This window comes from Nannospalax galili, unplaced genomic scaffold, assembly GCF_000622305.1.
Source record: "Nannospalax galili isolate Female #2095 unplaced genomic scaffold, S.galili_v1.0 scaffold7, whole genome shotgun sequence".
Lineage (NCBI taxonomy): Eukaryota > Metazoa > Chordata > Mammalia > Rodentia > Spalacidae > Nannospalax > Nannospalax galili.
Window position 1 is genome coordinate 11076429 of NW_008359081.1, and position 17841 is coordinate 11094269.

General features: G+C 33.7%; 1 protein-coding gene across 1 annotated transcript in view; it reads right to left on the minus strand.

Annotated features, from left to right (window-relative positions):
* The window catches only part of Dmd (dystrophin), a 2373110-nt gene that overhangs the window by 1852218 nt on the left and 503051 nt on the right, over positions 1–17841 (minus strand). The window contains exon 3 of the mRNA XM_017795501.2: positions 2593–2685. Within this exon, the coding sequence (XP_017650990.1) occupies positions 2593–2685 (93 nt within the window). The remainder of the gene's footprint in view (positions 1–2592; positions 2686–17841) is intronic.

Sequence of the window (17841 nt, forward strand, 5' to 3'; positions counted from 1 at the left end):
AAAAAAAAAAAAAAAAAAAAAAAGCAGACTGAAGATTGTCATTTAATAAATATACAGGTTTGTTGTTATGGAGTTTGCAGTATGTAGTACTTTATATTATCACTAATTTGACTTGCAATGCCAATGATATCATGCTTATTATGTAAAGAATTATCTTTAAAACAATATGTAGTCACAGAAATAATAATCAGTGGAGCAAGGTTACAACCTTTGGTCTGTGCCTTTAGAGTCATATTTTCCAAAACCTTTCTTCTATTCTCCTTTCTCTACCTTCTATATCTGTAGAATAAACAATGTATTTCTCTACTTCTGCTTTATGCTATATTTTCCAGTAGAATTTCCATCCTTTTCAAGGAGTTCCCTACTCTAGAGCACCTTATTCTTTGAATTGGCTATGGAGCTTATGATATTCATCTTAAGCCTTCTATTCTCTAAAATGGCTTGATGCACACCCATTATTATGATTGGGAATTCCTTCAGTCTCCTCCATCTAGAAGGATTGATTTCTAAACAGAATTCTCCATTTTTCACCCTCTTAGAACATTTTACTTCAGGAATGGCAAAGTGAGAAAGCCTACTTTTTGGTATTTTCCTACCTTTCACCACAAAGAGGAAGAAAATAAGGCCATGGAAAGATAAGGTTTCAAAGAAAATCCCCTTTAATAAGAATTGTGTTAAAACATAACATTTTTCACTTATTTAAATGTACATATCAATGCATGTATGCACATTTATCTGGACCAAAGTAATTATACCATTTAAAATTTTTTCAGCCTCTAATCCTGAAGTTAAGGCTGATTTTTTTCCCCATTTGAATCTCTAAGGAAGCAAATTTCACTTCTTTTTGGAAGGCAAACACTTTCCTCTTAATCAGGAAAATGCCCCAAGACAATAACACAAATAAACATGCCTCCAAACATGATGCTAAGATTTTTATTTTATACTAGATAAGGCTCTCATTAGGCGTAAAACACATATAATTGCAGTAAATATTAGGATTGAAGACCAACCGCAGGAATTTGAAGTATTGAAATTGGGAGAGTATTCATGAGACCAGTGATTCTCTTTTGTGGAGAAGGTGACATGTATAGACAAGGGTTACAAGATCTGTGCCAATAGGGTAGGATGAATCAGATTCAGTTAACAGTAATAACTGAAATGATACAGTGTGAATGCTTGGTGATTTTCATGGTCAACTTACTTATTAATGACCACTTGTAAATATTTTGTAGCCAATTTTTCTTCAGTGCCTCTTATTCATATGGTTCATTTTCATCTTCACATATCTGTATCTATGTATATTTGTTGTATTGGCTTATTTCAACAAATATTTCAAGTACTTTTGAAATTATTATTTTTTTCTTTTGCTGAAATTGATTACTTCAAACAATATATATATGTAAAATTCATTAGCCCTGAAAAAGTTGCTTTGGTGATGGAAATACAGCCCCTGTCCTGGAAAATATGACTAGACTAGAGTCACAGTCCCAAACAAAGATAGCCAATTGAACAGGATTCATTAGATATGCTGAATGGATAACTGAATACTGGAGTCTTAAATTCTACTTGTAAGAATAATAGAAATCTAAAAATAAGATTTTTTAAAGTCAGGATATTAGGATTTAAGAGTTTTATTTTTTTTTCCATTATGAGACCTTGATCAACTGAATTCAGACTCATCCATGACTTTATTGACCTATAACAGTGTGCAACAATTTTCTCTCCTTTACAGGAATGTTCTAAAGTTATACAAGTTAAGTGTTTTTGAAAGGGAAATTACATTCTAATCACATATGTTACTGGGTATCAGACTAAAAATTTTAGTATACTATTTCAAAATGAATTTTGTTATTTATAAACTAATACAAGCACACTTAAAGTAATTGAAAAAAGTGTAATATTATTCTGCATACAGGTCTTTGTAGAGGTCTTCATTAAGAAAGATACCACATAAATAAATACATATAATGTCTCCTAATTAACATTATATTAGTGAAATCTGTCACTTTGTTATTCTGCATAAAATATACAATGCTAAAATGGACAATACAATAAGAATTATTTTATTCAGGAATATATACTTTATCGCTTGTTTCATCAATATATTGATGAGTTTTATTAGAACACACACATAAATTTATACTGCTGATTTGGGGCCAGAAATTATACTGAGGTTACTATAAAGTTTGAAGTAAATTTCCTGGGTTGAGGAGATGTCTCACTGTCCAAAACCCTTGCCCTGTAAGTGTCAGGATGAGAGTTTTTGTTCTTAGTACCTTCCTAAAGACTAGTACGCATGATGCCGTGCCTGTTATCCCAGGGCTCTGGAAGAAGAGACCAGGGATCCCTGCAGCAAACAGGCTCGATGATTTAGCTGAATTGATGAGGTCTGGGTTCAAGAGAGATACCCTGCCTCAATATACAAGATGGAGAGTGATCAAGGAAGATTCCTGTCATGACTCTCTGGTGTGGACACATGCACATAAGTGTACTTGCATACACACACACATCCACCCACGCACACTCGTGAACACACATGTACACATGTCCACGCATCACACACACACATACATGTAAAAATAGTTTTCCTACCAGTTTTTGCCCTGTTAGGCCTTCGAGGAGGTCTAGGAGGCATCTCCCATCCTGCAGGTCACTGAAGAGGTTCTCTATGTGCTGCTTACCAAACTGAAATAAAAAAAAAATCCACTTGTACAAAGTCCACTTCCAATTATCCATTTTCATGATTAAGCCTTTAGAAATATAAAGCTATATTTAAGGATGATTAATGTACGTACTTAATAATTGACCAGGAATGAATAAAAAAAAAAGCTCATGTTAACAAACAGGAAAAAAGAAAATATGTAATTAGGTCAAATGTATTTGAGCTGTTTATGGAGATGATTTGGAAATTTATAGACTAATTTATCTAATTTAACCTATAACCTTGTTCAATATCATTAGTCTCACATCATGCACAATAATTCAGAATGTCCTGTTTTCATTTTGGATAATCCCAGTTTTTGGAAGATCTGATTAAAACAGAATTAAAATGAGTTTGTGAAGACTTTTCATCTGTTTTTTTTTTTTTTCAGGTCTCTGTTCAGAAGTTTTATTAAGGAACTAGGAAGTACAATCATTACTTATGAAGCCTAATGATTTTGTAGTAACTAAAGAGAGAAGACATTGTACTAAATAAGTGAAACTTTTAATCTTTGCATCATTTCTGTGATGTGGGGTGCAGATGAGACAAAGAATATTTAGCTTTGGAACCCTTTGTTTAAAAGCTAGAAGGGGATAAATCCAATTTTTTGGCTCAGTTCTAGACAACTCCTAGAGCCTTTGTTCCTTTTATTTTACCATGATACTTTCATTCCTCTTCTTATCTTTGAATTTAAGTATCTTTTAAATGTTTTCTTTATGTCAAATGCTCTCAAATCATTTGCATTTCTAGTGAAAAACCTACAATTATTTAATATGAGACTATTCTTAGCTCTGATCACACCTGAAGTAAATTGAGCACCAATAATCCTGAGCAAGATACTGCAGCACACACTAGTAAATCAGACACACTCTGCCCAGTTCCTACAGGAATTCTTAACCAGTAGGGTAAGCAAATATTTGTGAAAGATAATACCACACAGAAACAGTAAGTGGGCCCAGGAGAACAGAGTAGAGAATCCCAGTGTCTGTAAGATCAGAATTGCTTTCTCCAAGTGTCAAGTCGTGGGTCAAACATGAGCTTTTAAGTGATTCGACTCTACGCGGTTCACACCCAAACCTTGAAACGCACTTGCCATGAAAATCAAAATAGTCCTCAATAGCAGGGAAAAAAACCCTTGATATTTTGAAGATTAAATTCATACTAATTGGAACCTTCCTATAACCAGGAAGCTATGTCAATGATGAGAGCTGTGAATGCCAGGGTGTGTTTCATGAAGAAAAACCCCGGCTCCTGCAGGCTGTTCACCAATCTTTGTATATTCTGTTTTTTGCGATCTAATATAATTTTTTCCCATTTTTATTGAATTTTTGCAACAAATTATTGTTTTGGAAATTCTACTCAAATAGTTCTTTATAAACTTCCAAGGAAAAAATGAAAATAATATAAAACATTAACATGTTGGAAGTTTATAAAGCAGTTTTATGACACAGTATCCCAGCAAATCTTTAAACAACAGTGACAGTTTTATAAAACTTTAAGTAGAAAAGATGAATACAAATTCTGTGATAATGTTATCAGGAACTTCATAACTAATATGGAAAACAGCATTTTGAGAGTAATACTAAAGTTTCATTTTCCAGTTGAATGAAAATGTAACCTGAAATGCTGTTATTCTGTGAACAAGTTTCACAGATATGATTGAGAAAAGAGTGGTTTCTAAAATTAAAAAAAAAATGAATCTTGCATGTAACAATGTGCCAATCTTTGAAGGAAGGCATGTGTATTTTTTTCTGATAGAGATACTTGTTCTCAAAACATGTTCTATATCTGTATTGATTGTTGGATAAAATCGGCAAACCAAGATAGGCATGGATGTTCAAATTCTGTTCATTTGAAAAAGAAGAATATAAAACGGTAAATATGAAGTACATCTTAGGGTAATGAACATAAGGATCATATAGCATCAAAATATGAGAACTATGCTTTATTATAAAAATTCAGAAGCACTTTTGAGTAAAATTCCCTCCTCCAAAACCGATTCCCAATTAAAAGTTCAGTATTTAGTTTGCAATGTAAGAGTTGCTCAGATGTGTAGTTCATATGCAATATGACCACGCCAGAGAAGAAGGCATCTCATTATTGGCAGATCCCATTCTTGGTTTTAGCTAGTCACTACTCATCGGAAAGAATTATAGATATGACATTGCAAACCAAACACAAGTTTCAGATGCAGTAAATCTAACTTTTAAGCACATATTCCCTGTTCATTAGCTGTGCTATCCTGATACCAATGAGTAAACCTTTTTGCTGTTTAGTAAATTGGGAACTAATAGAGGAACAACACAGGTCACACTTGTGGGGATTAAGTGAAAGAAAATAGATATCTCGTATAGACCAAACATTTTAATGTCCTTAATGAATATACCGTTATTTTAATGCTTCATTCTTGTATTAGTCCTTCTTTGTATATTTTGTGCCAAATTCTAGGTACATATAAAAGTTTAACATGCTAGACTGGAGAAATGGTTTAGCAGTTAAGCGCACTGGCTGCTCTTGCAGAGGACCCTGGTTTGATTCCCAGCTACTCACAAAGCAGCTGATAACCATCAATAACTACAGTTCCCGAGAATCCAAGGCACTCTTCTAATCTCTTGGGGTCATTGCATTTATATACATGCAGGCAATGCACTCATATACATAAAATAAAAACATAAATAAATAAAATATTTTTAAAAGTTTAGCATGCTACTGAATGTAGTGAACAGTGCCGAGCCTATCTGCAATGTACTTTTCTGTGTCCTCTGTAAGAGTAGAAGAAAAGGAAACTGTCATTGTCCATACACAATTACAGCGATTGATAAATGTAGACTGAGGAGGGGAAGCACTTAAAAGATTCATGTTCCTTGTCTGTTGCTCTTTGGCTATTTTAAATTAAATCCTGTTTTTTTGTTCCTCTTTTTTCACATTTGATATCTACCATGTCTCTTTTCGCAGGTGGCATTTTTCTGGGTCATGAAACCATTACATTTTCCCTAAAATTCCATTTTAATGACTTTTTTTCAAATGCATGAAAATGATTTTGTAAAACAAAGCATTATATCCTTTTTGTGCTATATGACCCCTTTGCTCCCTGTCTTCAGTTCCTTTCATGACTAATGACTTCTTTATTGAATGAACTTCTGAACTTTTAATATTACTTAGCAGAATCACGCATTTAGTTATAATGACTTCTTCCTTGCGAACTAAAAAAAAAAAAAAGATGCAACAATCATAAGAGAATAATCATTCTGCATTGTCAGAGTGAAATTAGGAAATACAGAACCACCGATAACATTGTGAAAGATTAGTAGGTGGCATACACAAAATGGTAAAAAAAATCAAAATTAAAAAAAAAAAACTGCCAAAAGATCAGAAGTACATTTGTGAAGCTGTTTAAATGGCTTCTGATGCTTCAGAGTTGTGTTAGTCTTTTAAGCCAAAAATACAGAAGGATCAATACAATGTTCCAGTAGGAGGTAAAGAGCACAGGGATAATTTAGCGTGACCTTCTGGTTACAGAAAGGTCAAGCCATGGCTATATCTGTTGCTCAGAAAGTTAAGAGACGTCTCAGTGATTACAAATCTCTAGATACTAGAAACACCAAAAAGGAATGCAAAAGTGAGGAATTTAAAATATCCTGCAAGGCTACAGCACTGGTGAACTGTGCATGACAAAATAATGCTGCCTCACTGCACCTTAAATAGGCAGCTTTCACCGACAATTGTTTGCTTAAGTAAAAATAAAAAGTATTTTATGTAGAAGAGTTTTATTGCAGCATAACATGCATACAACAAAGTACCAATAGTTTAAGTTGGATAGCTCAATAAATCTTTATGCAATAACTAGAATTATAAACAGTACATGATTTGCAACCTGGTAGCTACCTCTCACCATCTGCTGAAGACCAACATCCTCAAGAATGACCACTGTACTGATTTTTAGCAACATATATTAGTAATGCTTAATAAATCTCTCAATATGGGAAAATATAACTTGCTTAGTATTTAAATTTCAGAATCATATGACTGAAAGATGTAAGGCTTATGCAGAGAGAATTTAGAAAGAAAATAAATGGTCACACTGTTGAAATAAGTTTTACAAAATATAAGGAATTGTAATCTGTGAATAACAATGTTTGCTCTATATACTGAATGACAGTGAAATCCATATTTCTCTACATTCTACTTATTAAATTGTAGGCAAGTTACCTATCTCCTCAGTACCTCAATTATTCCATCTTCATAAAGAGGATGTGCATTATTACCCACATCATGAAGACTCTGTGAAGAATTTAAGTAGAATACACTTTTCTTGTAAAATGCTTCATATATTTTATGTATCATGAACATATTTCAATATTTTAAATCATAATACCCACATTTTTATAATTATTCTTTGTGATATTTGGATTCAGAGAACAGAAGGCAAGAATATCAGTGTGTTAATGTAAAGATTGAATGGGTTAATAAATTTAAGGTGAACATCAAGACACCTGACTGAGAAAATGTTCAATAAACCCAAATTCCATTCCCTCTTTCCTCCATCCTGCTAAATGTCACTGCCTAGGAATACAAAGTACAACTCTGTTTTCAAGATACATAGGTCCTTCTAGGACTTGTGTAATTTTAGAAGAGTTTAACAGAGGAGTGTTTACAAAAATGAAGACACTGTAATGAAACAACTAGAACTAGTAAAAGAGAAGTATATTTATGAGAGAGAGAGAGAGAGAGAGAGAGAGATTTCCAGTCTTTATACAGTAAAAAAGAATGCTTGTCAGGAGCTCTGGTAATTGGTCATCGAGTATCATGACAGCTTTGTTCTACCAACCAAGCCCATCTGCAAGTCCTAGGGCAAGGGAGCCTGCTGTTAACAGACAAGCTAGTCATTCAGGACAGAGAAGTGCAGCATTTGAGCCCAGGTAGATAAACCAAAGATATTCCAACACTTCACAAATGGCAACCAATTGTCATGAACATCCATGTCAGGAAATAAATGAAAGTCCAAATGTTCCTCCTCAGGTTTCATTTACTAATTCTGTCTCTTGTAATGTCATTGCAAATAGCCAAATTTATCAGTGGGACAACTTTTCTTCTTATACAGGAGTGTCAAATTACTGGAATGTTTCTTGGGCTTTAGCAGATGAAAATTAACATGCATGTATTCATTATCACTTAGCGTCAAATACTTTTAGAGATTTCTGTGTGCCAGAAATAGCAGTAAAATCTGGTTACAAAGATAATCAAGAAAAACCCAAGTTATTCCTTGGAGATAAGAACTACTCAAGAGCTAAGCTGTATAACATGCTTTCACACTACCTCCAATTTCAAAATGTTATTTGGCAGTAACTGTTTATAAAATATAATCACTAAGACCCAATGTGTATGTTAAACTATAAAGTAAACATGAAATGTCTCAGCCAGATTGCACATTAGAACTTTCCAAAGAAACTACACAATAGTTAAAGGAAATCAAGTAATTATCTATAAAAGGCTAGTAATAAAACTCAAATTAAAAATGCTTAACCACAACCCACATGGTTTGTCATCAAATCAGGCTTATCTCTATCAAACTTTGTAAAGAAACTAAATTGTTTACCCTGGCCTTTGATTTTTCTTCTATGAATTATCTAGGTTAATACTAATTCATTTTCCCCAGGTACTCTGAACCCAAAATTTGTAACTTTAGTAATTTCCTATCTTATAATGCTTGATATAACTTTAATATACAATATGTGAATTTATCCATTAACTTCTAGTGGCATGAAATATTACCTATATGCTGAAAATTCTAAAGTTAAGTTTAATTTTTTATTATATTAGGTAGGTAGATTTATGTTTGGGACATCTAGTTATAGAAATGCAAGTTATGATCTATTCCAATAGTTGTTTGATTTATGCAAAAAGACATTGTGGTTTTTAAAATTATATAAATAATGCTCAGATGCTTAAAAATAAAAAAATATATTTTCATACATATATATGAGGCATAAAAAGCATAATGAAAAAGTGCCACATATCAGCATTTAGATCCAAATAACATCTAGAAGGGGTAAAGAAAATTTAAACTTGTTCTGACACAGTAAAAGAAGATATTGTACCCCAAGAGCTTTGAAAGAATCCTTAAAAATATATTTAAAATTCATTTAGTACAAATATATTTTCCCAATTAAATTACAGAACAATTATGCATGGTCAACACATGTAGTAGAATACAGCACTTTCCTAATCACTCCATTCTGCTGCCAACTAGGAAATCTACCTTGGTCAGTTTATAACCTCCTCTTCCATTCTTATGTTGAAAGCCTTCTTACAGACAGTACTAAATCAAAGAACAGGAGTCACAGAGTCACACAGGCTAGAAATCCTTCTATGTAACCTGTATCTCTATTCTATTAAGCTGAACCCTATGAAATCTTCCATCTTGTAGTCATATATAGTCAAATATTGGTTATTTCATGTTAACCAATTTCCTGTAAACTCACTCATATTTTTTTTTAGGTAAACATCAGTGTAACTAACATTTCTGAATTGTTTTAATATTCACAATAATCAAATGAATTTATCTCTATTGTACAGACAACAAAATTAAGGCACAGAGAATGTCAATAACTTTTCTAATGTCATAGCAAATAAGCATTATATAGAGCTCCAAATTTAGGCATTCTATCTCCAGATCGCTTAGCCATTCACAGCTGTTTCTTTAAGCTATGCTTCTTTGGTTATTATATCATGTAGGGTCAGTGTTAGGTCTTACCTGGGTGTGTTCATAATTTCTTTCAAGAAAGTTATGTTTCTAAATCTAATTTATTCTTTTCCCTTTAGTCCCTAGCTATCACGTGAAGTTAAATAATTTACAAATACTGTATGAACATTTGAAAATTGCCCTGTTCTGACTTTTTTCTAGTTCCCTGTCTAGAACTTGTAATGCTAATTACTCATGCCTTTACTTCTCCCTCACATCTCCTAGTGATGATTCAAGGACTTTCTTTTCCCCTTAGAGACAAGAGTTATGCAATTTGGGAGTCTTTTAAATAGACCCACTGAAGGAGTACTCCAATTGCCTCATCCCGCGTCCCTTTTCAGGATGGAAGAAGCCAGAGCAGCCTGCGTCCCTATTCCCTATTGGCATTTGGATAACCCCTTCAGAGGATGGTGTGATAAGAATAGGAGGTAGGCATTGCTAGGCACTTAGGGTAAAAAGATCCCAAAGAAATGTAGCCAGTTTCTTGGCTAAAAATCAGAATGTCCTTGGGCCTGTTAGCAGCATACTCTGTTCAAAGATTTAAAATGTCAAAAGGATTTGGGAGCTTGGATCTAATCCTTATAAGATTTTAGGGTTACCTCTTCAGAAGGGGGAATGTTGGAGGGTAGGGAGTGGGCATGGATTTGATCAAAACACCTTATATACATGTATGAAATTCTCAATAAAGTTTTTGTAAAAGTTTTTTAAAAATGAAAGAACTATGAATACCTTGGGTTGAATTTTAGGTCTGAAAACATTAAAGTTTTCAATTTCCACATTATACCAATGAGAAAATGAGTTCTGAAAATTTAGGCAGTGGCGGGGACAGCAATTTTGCTATAGAAGTTAGGATATAATTATGCCAAGTGATCTCTATACCCCTCAAAACTGTCTAATACTCACTTTGAGAGGTCTTAAAAACAAGTCCTGGTCCAATCTATTAGGCTATGATTCCGAAGGGTTTTGTTGTTGTTGTTGCTGTTGTGTTTTTTTTTTTTTCATGAGCGGATACTCTGTGCCATCTTGTACCCTTGGTTTCTTTGAGTTGTAAAAGATCAGATAGTTTACCACTACAGAATTTGCTCTTATTTTCAGAAATATGCTGATAATTTAATAGTTCTAAATTTCTGTTTAGCTATGATGTGCTTAGCCTTGCAAAATGTATTTATGTTATGAATGAATGTGGAATTCTTAGCTTGCTTTCTATGCCACTGAATTTTATCAATATATTGAAAGCTGTAGATTATTAAATGTCTGTTAAAATAACATCTTTAAATATCTAAGTTAAATTAAATATTACCAAAAGGAAACAAAGTACATTGCATTACAATTAACAATGTTTTTATATATTAAAATTTTTATCATATTAATGTGTGTTTTTAACTAATACTTTATAGTAAAAATACAGTAATAACCATAACTCAATGGTAGGCGGTTCAGAATGTGATGCTTTTTGGAAGGCAGCTATTCTCACCACTATACCACCAACGTGAAGAATATATTTTTTTGGAGCAAATAGGTTCTATTTAAATTATGCTTTTAGCTTTTTCCAATTGTGTGGAAAATGTGGATAAATTGCTTAACACTTTGTTTTCCTAATATGTCAAAGGAGAGAGGTATTTAAGTTACTATATGTAATCTATAGTATTCACATGCTTCGTATTGTCCCATGTACTAGGAAAAATGAGCAGATGGAAGATTGTTTAAAAGGCATTAGGATTATTTACACAGCCTTTGGCATGTAATTCAAGGAAAGAGGTGTATGTTAAAACAATTATAAGTGCAGCACTGTGTTATAATCTTTTTGATACCGGTGTCATTAATATGGTGGTGGCACAAATAAAAGTGATTTCATATTTTCTGGAAAGAATAGAAGAAATCATGAATTTCACAAATGAATTTACAAGGTTGAATAAAAATTAATAGTAGATGTTGGATGGGAAAGAAAATCCAAGCAGAAAGAATTTCAAATACTAGGAATCAAATTTCATTTAATGAACTCATCCAAGAATCACCATAAGCCAGGATTTAGATCACAGGGTCTGTTGAGAGATGGAAAAAATGAGCTAACTAAAGAGATGTGAATGACTGCATCCCAGAGGATTTGGTATGTGGCACAAAGGATACTAGGCACACATCCTCTGTCTTCAGAATTTTGAATGTGATTCCTAATTTTAAGAAAATTCAGTCATATTTTTACACTAATATTTAGAGTCATTTTTACATTAATATTTAGAGCCAAAAACATAATTAATGGTGCTTCATATAGTGGCATTGTTTACAGGCTATTCTTTGAAAACATTCATTGGCAAGAGAACCGTGTTGTCCAGGATCATCTGCTCTAAATAGTAGAATAATGGCAAAATGGTCCACGTATTTCATCCTTTAGTGAATCCATGCCCTTTGTGACATGGCTGCCCTGCTTTTTTCTCTTACCAGCTTCCTGTCTCTTGAATCAATGTCAGCTTCTGACTTGCATTTACCAATAAAATGCATCAGAGATGAATGCACCCTTTTCAAACACAGGTCTCAAAATACTTGAACATTTTTGTTGTCCCCTCTATGAACTTTCCTTCACCACAGAAGCACACCTGAGTCATTTTACAGAAGGATGAGCCATATGGAGAAGAGCCAAGTTGTCCTAGTTGGCCCCCAGGAGATTGCTCCAGACCAGTTGCCAGTTACACATTTAGGAAAGCTCAGTTAAAATCCACAAAGCTATCTAATCCACTCCCACCTACCTAGGAACACAAGGGTAATCCTGTCAAAGAAATGAAAAGATGGCCTGATCAACCTGACATTTGAAATATACTGGTGATTATTTATAACTAACTGAGATTTAATGTTGTTAAACAGTGACAACAAACTAATACATTTACAAAAACAGGACAAAGATGTTAATGGTAAAATATATTAACAAAATATCAGTTTGTAAAAGCTCTTGAAATGTTTTTTGTGATAATCACTTCAAGGTAGAGAACATCATTTTACTTTTCAATTTGATTATGGGCAGAAAGGCATAGTCTCTCCAGATTTGACACAATTACTGCTCTGGAGACAAGCAGTCAATAGACTCAATACAGCTCCTCCACTATCATCTTACAAACAACCCTAATAATTGAACAAGCAAAAATATTTTAAAATCTGCCTTCATGGAAAAATGAAGTCAACAGTAACAAGTTAAATCATTTTCTAGAGCTATGTTTAGTAAATGTGATTTTTTTTCCACTTTTATATAGTGGTTATATACTTTACATGCAATAAAGGTTTTATTTCCTGCCCAATATGCTCTTTTAAAGTTCACTTGGAAAAGTGAAACAAGCAAACAAACAAATAAATAAATAAGTAAATAAATAAACAAAATATATAAATAAATCAGTGGACCTTATGGTTTATTATCCAGACACTTCCAAAACAAAAACAGTGAATCAAAATAATTCTCTGTGAACTAAAACTGTCACCTTCAATTAGTGTTTCTAGAAAATGCTTTTCAGAAAAATACCCAAAAGGAAGTAGTTAGATTTAATATGTTTTAAAACAAATCTCAGGAGAAAAAAAAAACATTAAAACTTGTCCAGGAAATTCATCTCTCCAGGAATGGAGAGATGGCTCAGTGGTTAAGAACACTGGCTGCTCTTGCAGAGGATCTGGGTTCGGTTCCCAGCACCCAAATGGTAGCTAACGACTGTCCCTATCTCCAGTTCTAGAGGATCCAAAGCCCTTTTATGGCCTCATAAATAAAATATTTTAAAAAACATAATAGCCATCTGTCATTTCAAAATTAGAAAAAAGTACTTTCATAATTCTTTGAGTAGAAGTTTTTACCACAAATTTTATGTTATTTTATGACCTTGAAAGGATATCAATTTCTGTAATTTGTCTTTATCAACAATAAACACTTGCTGATGGTAAACACTATGGTACACAGTATTTATTTCAAGGAAGCAGAAAATTTCCAAAAACTGCCATCAAGTAAAAAATATATTGAAATGTTCTTGGCTTTAAAATGTAACAGTCATATATTAGTTTGACATGGTGGTAACTGAGTCTGGTAATCTCAGCTGCTTTGGAGGCTAGTGCAGGAGGATCTCAAGTTCAATACCTGTAGAGGCTACAGAGTGAGTTCAAGTTCAGACTAAGCAACTTAGTGAAACCTTGTTTATAAAAAGAATGGCTAGGTATGGAGGTCAGTGATAGAGTACTTGCTAAGCATGCAAAGCACACTGTTTTCAGTCTCTCCTAATAATTATTGAATGAATAAATGGGTTAATAAATTAAATAATCAGGATAAAAGGGGGTAAACCTGTCATATAACAATATTTTTTAAAGTTGCACTTCATTATTCTGGCTGAATGATACACTCTTTTGCCAATGAAATTTAAATAGTACTAGGAAAAGATTAACAATGCTGTAGTAAGCTTGCAATATGAGAGATGGGGATTTGAACAAAACACTAATTTAAAATGAAATAATATTCATTTTGCTTCATTTTAGATTTGATTAATTCTTATTTTATGACTAGTAATGTTGTGCATAACAACAAAATAAATCGAAGACAAGTGAATCTCCCTGTTATTGTTATCCTGTATTTATTTTTTCTCCTACTCCTCTTTAATTGCCATTATTTTCCATCATATTAGTGCCTTTGAGGAGAGCTAGAGACCTGGGGAATGACTTTAGGTCCATATAATTGATAAGCATAGTACCAGTGACCTCCATTGTCAACCCTACAAGTCTTTTGTGTTTATTAATTAACATCTAATGATCTAAAGATTTTATGAGTCATACTGCTTGATATTAGCAGGTATCAGTGTGAATGATACTGATGTTCTGTGTTGTAGTAGAGAAACCTAAGACTCAGAAATCTTAAAATAAGTTCAACATTGCATTTAATCACAGACTCAAATCCTTTCTCCCTGACACTAATCTGCAGTTTTTATCCTTACTCTGCTCTATTTTTGGTTTTCTGATTTCATTGAACCCCATTTAATAAATATTTTCTTGCATAACTAAAGACAACCTTTAAAAATTATTTCCAAAAATGCAACACAGTGAAGTTTCTTGCTAAATCTACTTAAGAAATAGACTTTTCTTTATTGATATCCCCATAGCTATATCTTTATTATTGGCTGTAGTCATGTTTACCCTAGGCTACACTGTGAAGGTTAGTTGCTAAAATGTGCCTATGTATAAATCAAAGCAGATGAACTAGTCAATTTAGCAGTTTATAAATCATAGTCAACCCTCTGGGAACTTAGTGTCAAGTACAACTGTGAATAACCTTGACTTCTTTATTTTACAGGCAATGTTTTATGATAGTATGACTGATCTAAAAACAAATGTTTAGAATCTAATTCATCAAAAGGTTTTCATGCATTTATTTTATTAACTTTGGTAATTCTGTCCTATTCCAGTTTCACATTTATTATAAATTGGTGAGCAGTTTCATAAAGAAATGGACAAATAAACATTGATTTGTTAATGCATGTGTGAAAAGGCAATACGGAGTATTAAATATTTTTACCTACTTTAGTTCACAAAGCAGACATCATCTTCCTATAACACTTCAATCACTACAAACAATCTTTTTATAACCCAGTGTTAACAACTCCTTAGAGGCAGATAATACTATATATGATCATTAAAATGAGCTTTGCATTTCTTAATGTGTTCTTTAGTGATTAAAACCAATCTGACCACAAGTTGATCTTTCAAAAACACTGGGCATAATAAAACAGAGAAGACAAGACCGAATGTTGCAATCTTCCTGGATTTTTACGCGTAACTGATGATGAATTGATTGAATTTGTATAAAAACTCTAAACTTTTAAGGCTGAATATACATTCAATTGACATATAATAGGTAACTCATAAAAATAATAAAGAAAATAAAAATCAGAAGAAAGTGATGCAGGAGCATAATAATCATACTTTTCCAAGCATCAATGGCAGTAATAACCACACAGCTTGACTATACCACTAGGCATTCCTGCAATAAAGTTTTCATAACAGTATGAAACACCACATGTTAAAAATTACCAGGTGGGAAACTAGAATGTAACCCAATGCATGAACAATGTCTTGGGATCCATCTCTAGTATGAAAGGGGAACAGGGAAGCAATCAAGAAAGAAAACAAAAGCAAAAGAATTTAGACGTTGGAGTCAGTCCTAAGCATAGTGAACTCCACCTGTTATGTTTGATTTCATTTGCTTACTGGTTTTACAGACTCTTAATACTCTATCCTATAATTATTAAAATCACTGTCTCAACTCCCTTGTAAATTGTGACATCAACACTTGATTGAGTAGCCTTCCTCTATCTGGCAATTTTTTCACATAATTGTAGTCATTTTTCATCTTGTTCTATTTTTTCTTCCTGTTTGCCATTAGTTCACCAACTCTTTTTCTCAGTGACATCTGAAACACTAAAGTGTTAAAAAGGTGTCTCCGTGCTCTCAATCTTGGTTATTCCATCACAAGCTCTCCTCTCTTAGAATTTAAGGATTTTCTTAATTTACGTGCAATCATAAAAAGCTGAAGGATGATCTCTTTACTCTCCTTGCACATGTGATCATGTACTAGATTATTATCTGTATGATAGTTGATACTTTCTCCCTATTCTTGGAAGCTACACATGTGTACCTTCCCCAAGTGTAAGTTTTTGATTGTAAAAATGCAAAGAAAAATACTCCAAGGTTCAAATATTGTTTTTTTATGTATTATAAGTCTATGGAAGGCATCAGAACATTATATTGCTGAATCATTAGTATAGTATCAATGACATATTAACTATCTCCCAAATAAAAGAGCAATGAAGGCATAATTATACAGAGACAGTTTACCTCATCCTAGAAGAGATTAAGGATAGTGTAGCTAAATGCACTTACTAAGCAAAAACAAATAAGGAGTAAGCCATCAAAGATGTTGTTCAAAAAAGCAATGGAAAATTTTTGGTGAGCTTTGAGTAGAAGGAGGAATAGGATATTATTCATATTCATATAGAGCGATCTTGGATGAAGAGATGGAAGGTGAGAAAAATAATTGACAGTTCCAGTGGATTTTGTCTCATTTAATCCTTTTAAACTTTAATATTCCCCAAGTTTAATTATGGTTTCCCCATTAAATATTCCTCACTACCCTGTCTAGGTGAATAATGCTGCCTCCAAAAGGCATAGCCAGTGCCATGCATGGGATGCTTCCCTTTGAGTTGTTGGTCAGAGAGAGGTCCTCAAAATAATAAAGACTATGGTCATTACTCTTTGTTACCCAGCACAACTAGCTGAGATCCTATTGAAGAAGACACCAAACAATTAGGTTGCAGGACATAGAGGAGTCCAGCTAGTTCTGAGTTGGAACATTTCTCCCTTCTGGCTAGCCTTCATAGGGTGGGAAGATGGTATGCATTCCAAGGAGGGAGAAAAGTTATCAATGGTCTTCCCCAGTGGCAGACCCTATGTGCCATAGTATCAACCTTCTAGGCAAGAAGTGCCCAGTGTTACATTAAGGGATGACTCTGAGGGACCAATCAACCACTTTCCAATTGTATTTGAGACCAAATCCACAGAAGGGAATTCATCTATGGTATTAGAAGCCCTGAGTATGGGGAAACAACTACTACTGTTTTGGCAAATTGTCGTGTTGTCTAGTAACTTTCTAAATATTTATGCTTGTATTCATAGATTAGCGCTACTTCCAACCTTGATCAGAAAAGCTTATGCTTGGAGAAGGCAGCAGTTAATGCAGTGACTCATAATGTCAAAATGCTGAGAAAAAGTACTGTTGAGTGCTCAGACCTAAATGGGACATTTATATCACATTCTGACTTCAGGCTCAGGAAACATAAAAGGAGGACAGGGTGGAAAGAATTTAAAATCCAGCGAAGTGTTGTGGAGAGCTCTCTTGTGGATGTGCCTACATGTTGCACTCCATGACTCACAGCAGTTATGGTTGCCTGCATAAAGCCTGCACACGATGGAGCCCTCCACCATGCCAACCTGAATGGGGGAGGGTTTCATGAGGCCCCAATCATAGCCAAGGAGATATTGGCAGTTAATGCCTGTTGAGAGATGAGGGGCAGGGGTCATTTTCTTTAGCGCTGTAGACACTGGTAAATTGCCCACGCTCCAGTAAATAACTCCAAACACATATTCATGCAAGCAAATGTAATCAAATTCAGTGGATCATTTTTTTAATGGAAAAGAGACATGCATCTAGGAAGGGGACTTGGGAAAAAGAATGGTTCTGAGGGAGGGAAATAAAGTGAATAATGGGAAGGTGAACTATTCATTAAACTTGCCTCATTCATTCTCAGCCCTGAGATTTCCCACCATTCCTTTAGGATATTTTATAAGTCTATCCCTCCATACACTGCCTATGAATTTCATGGGAATAAGTTTA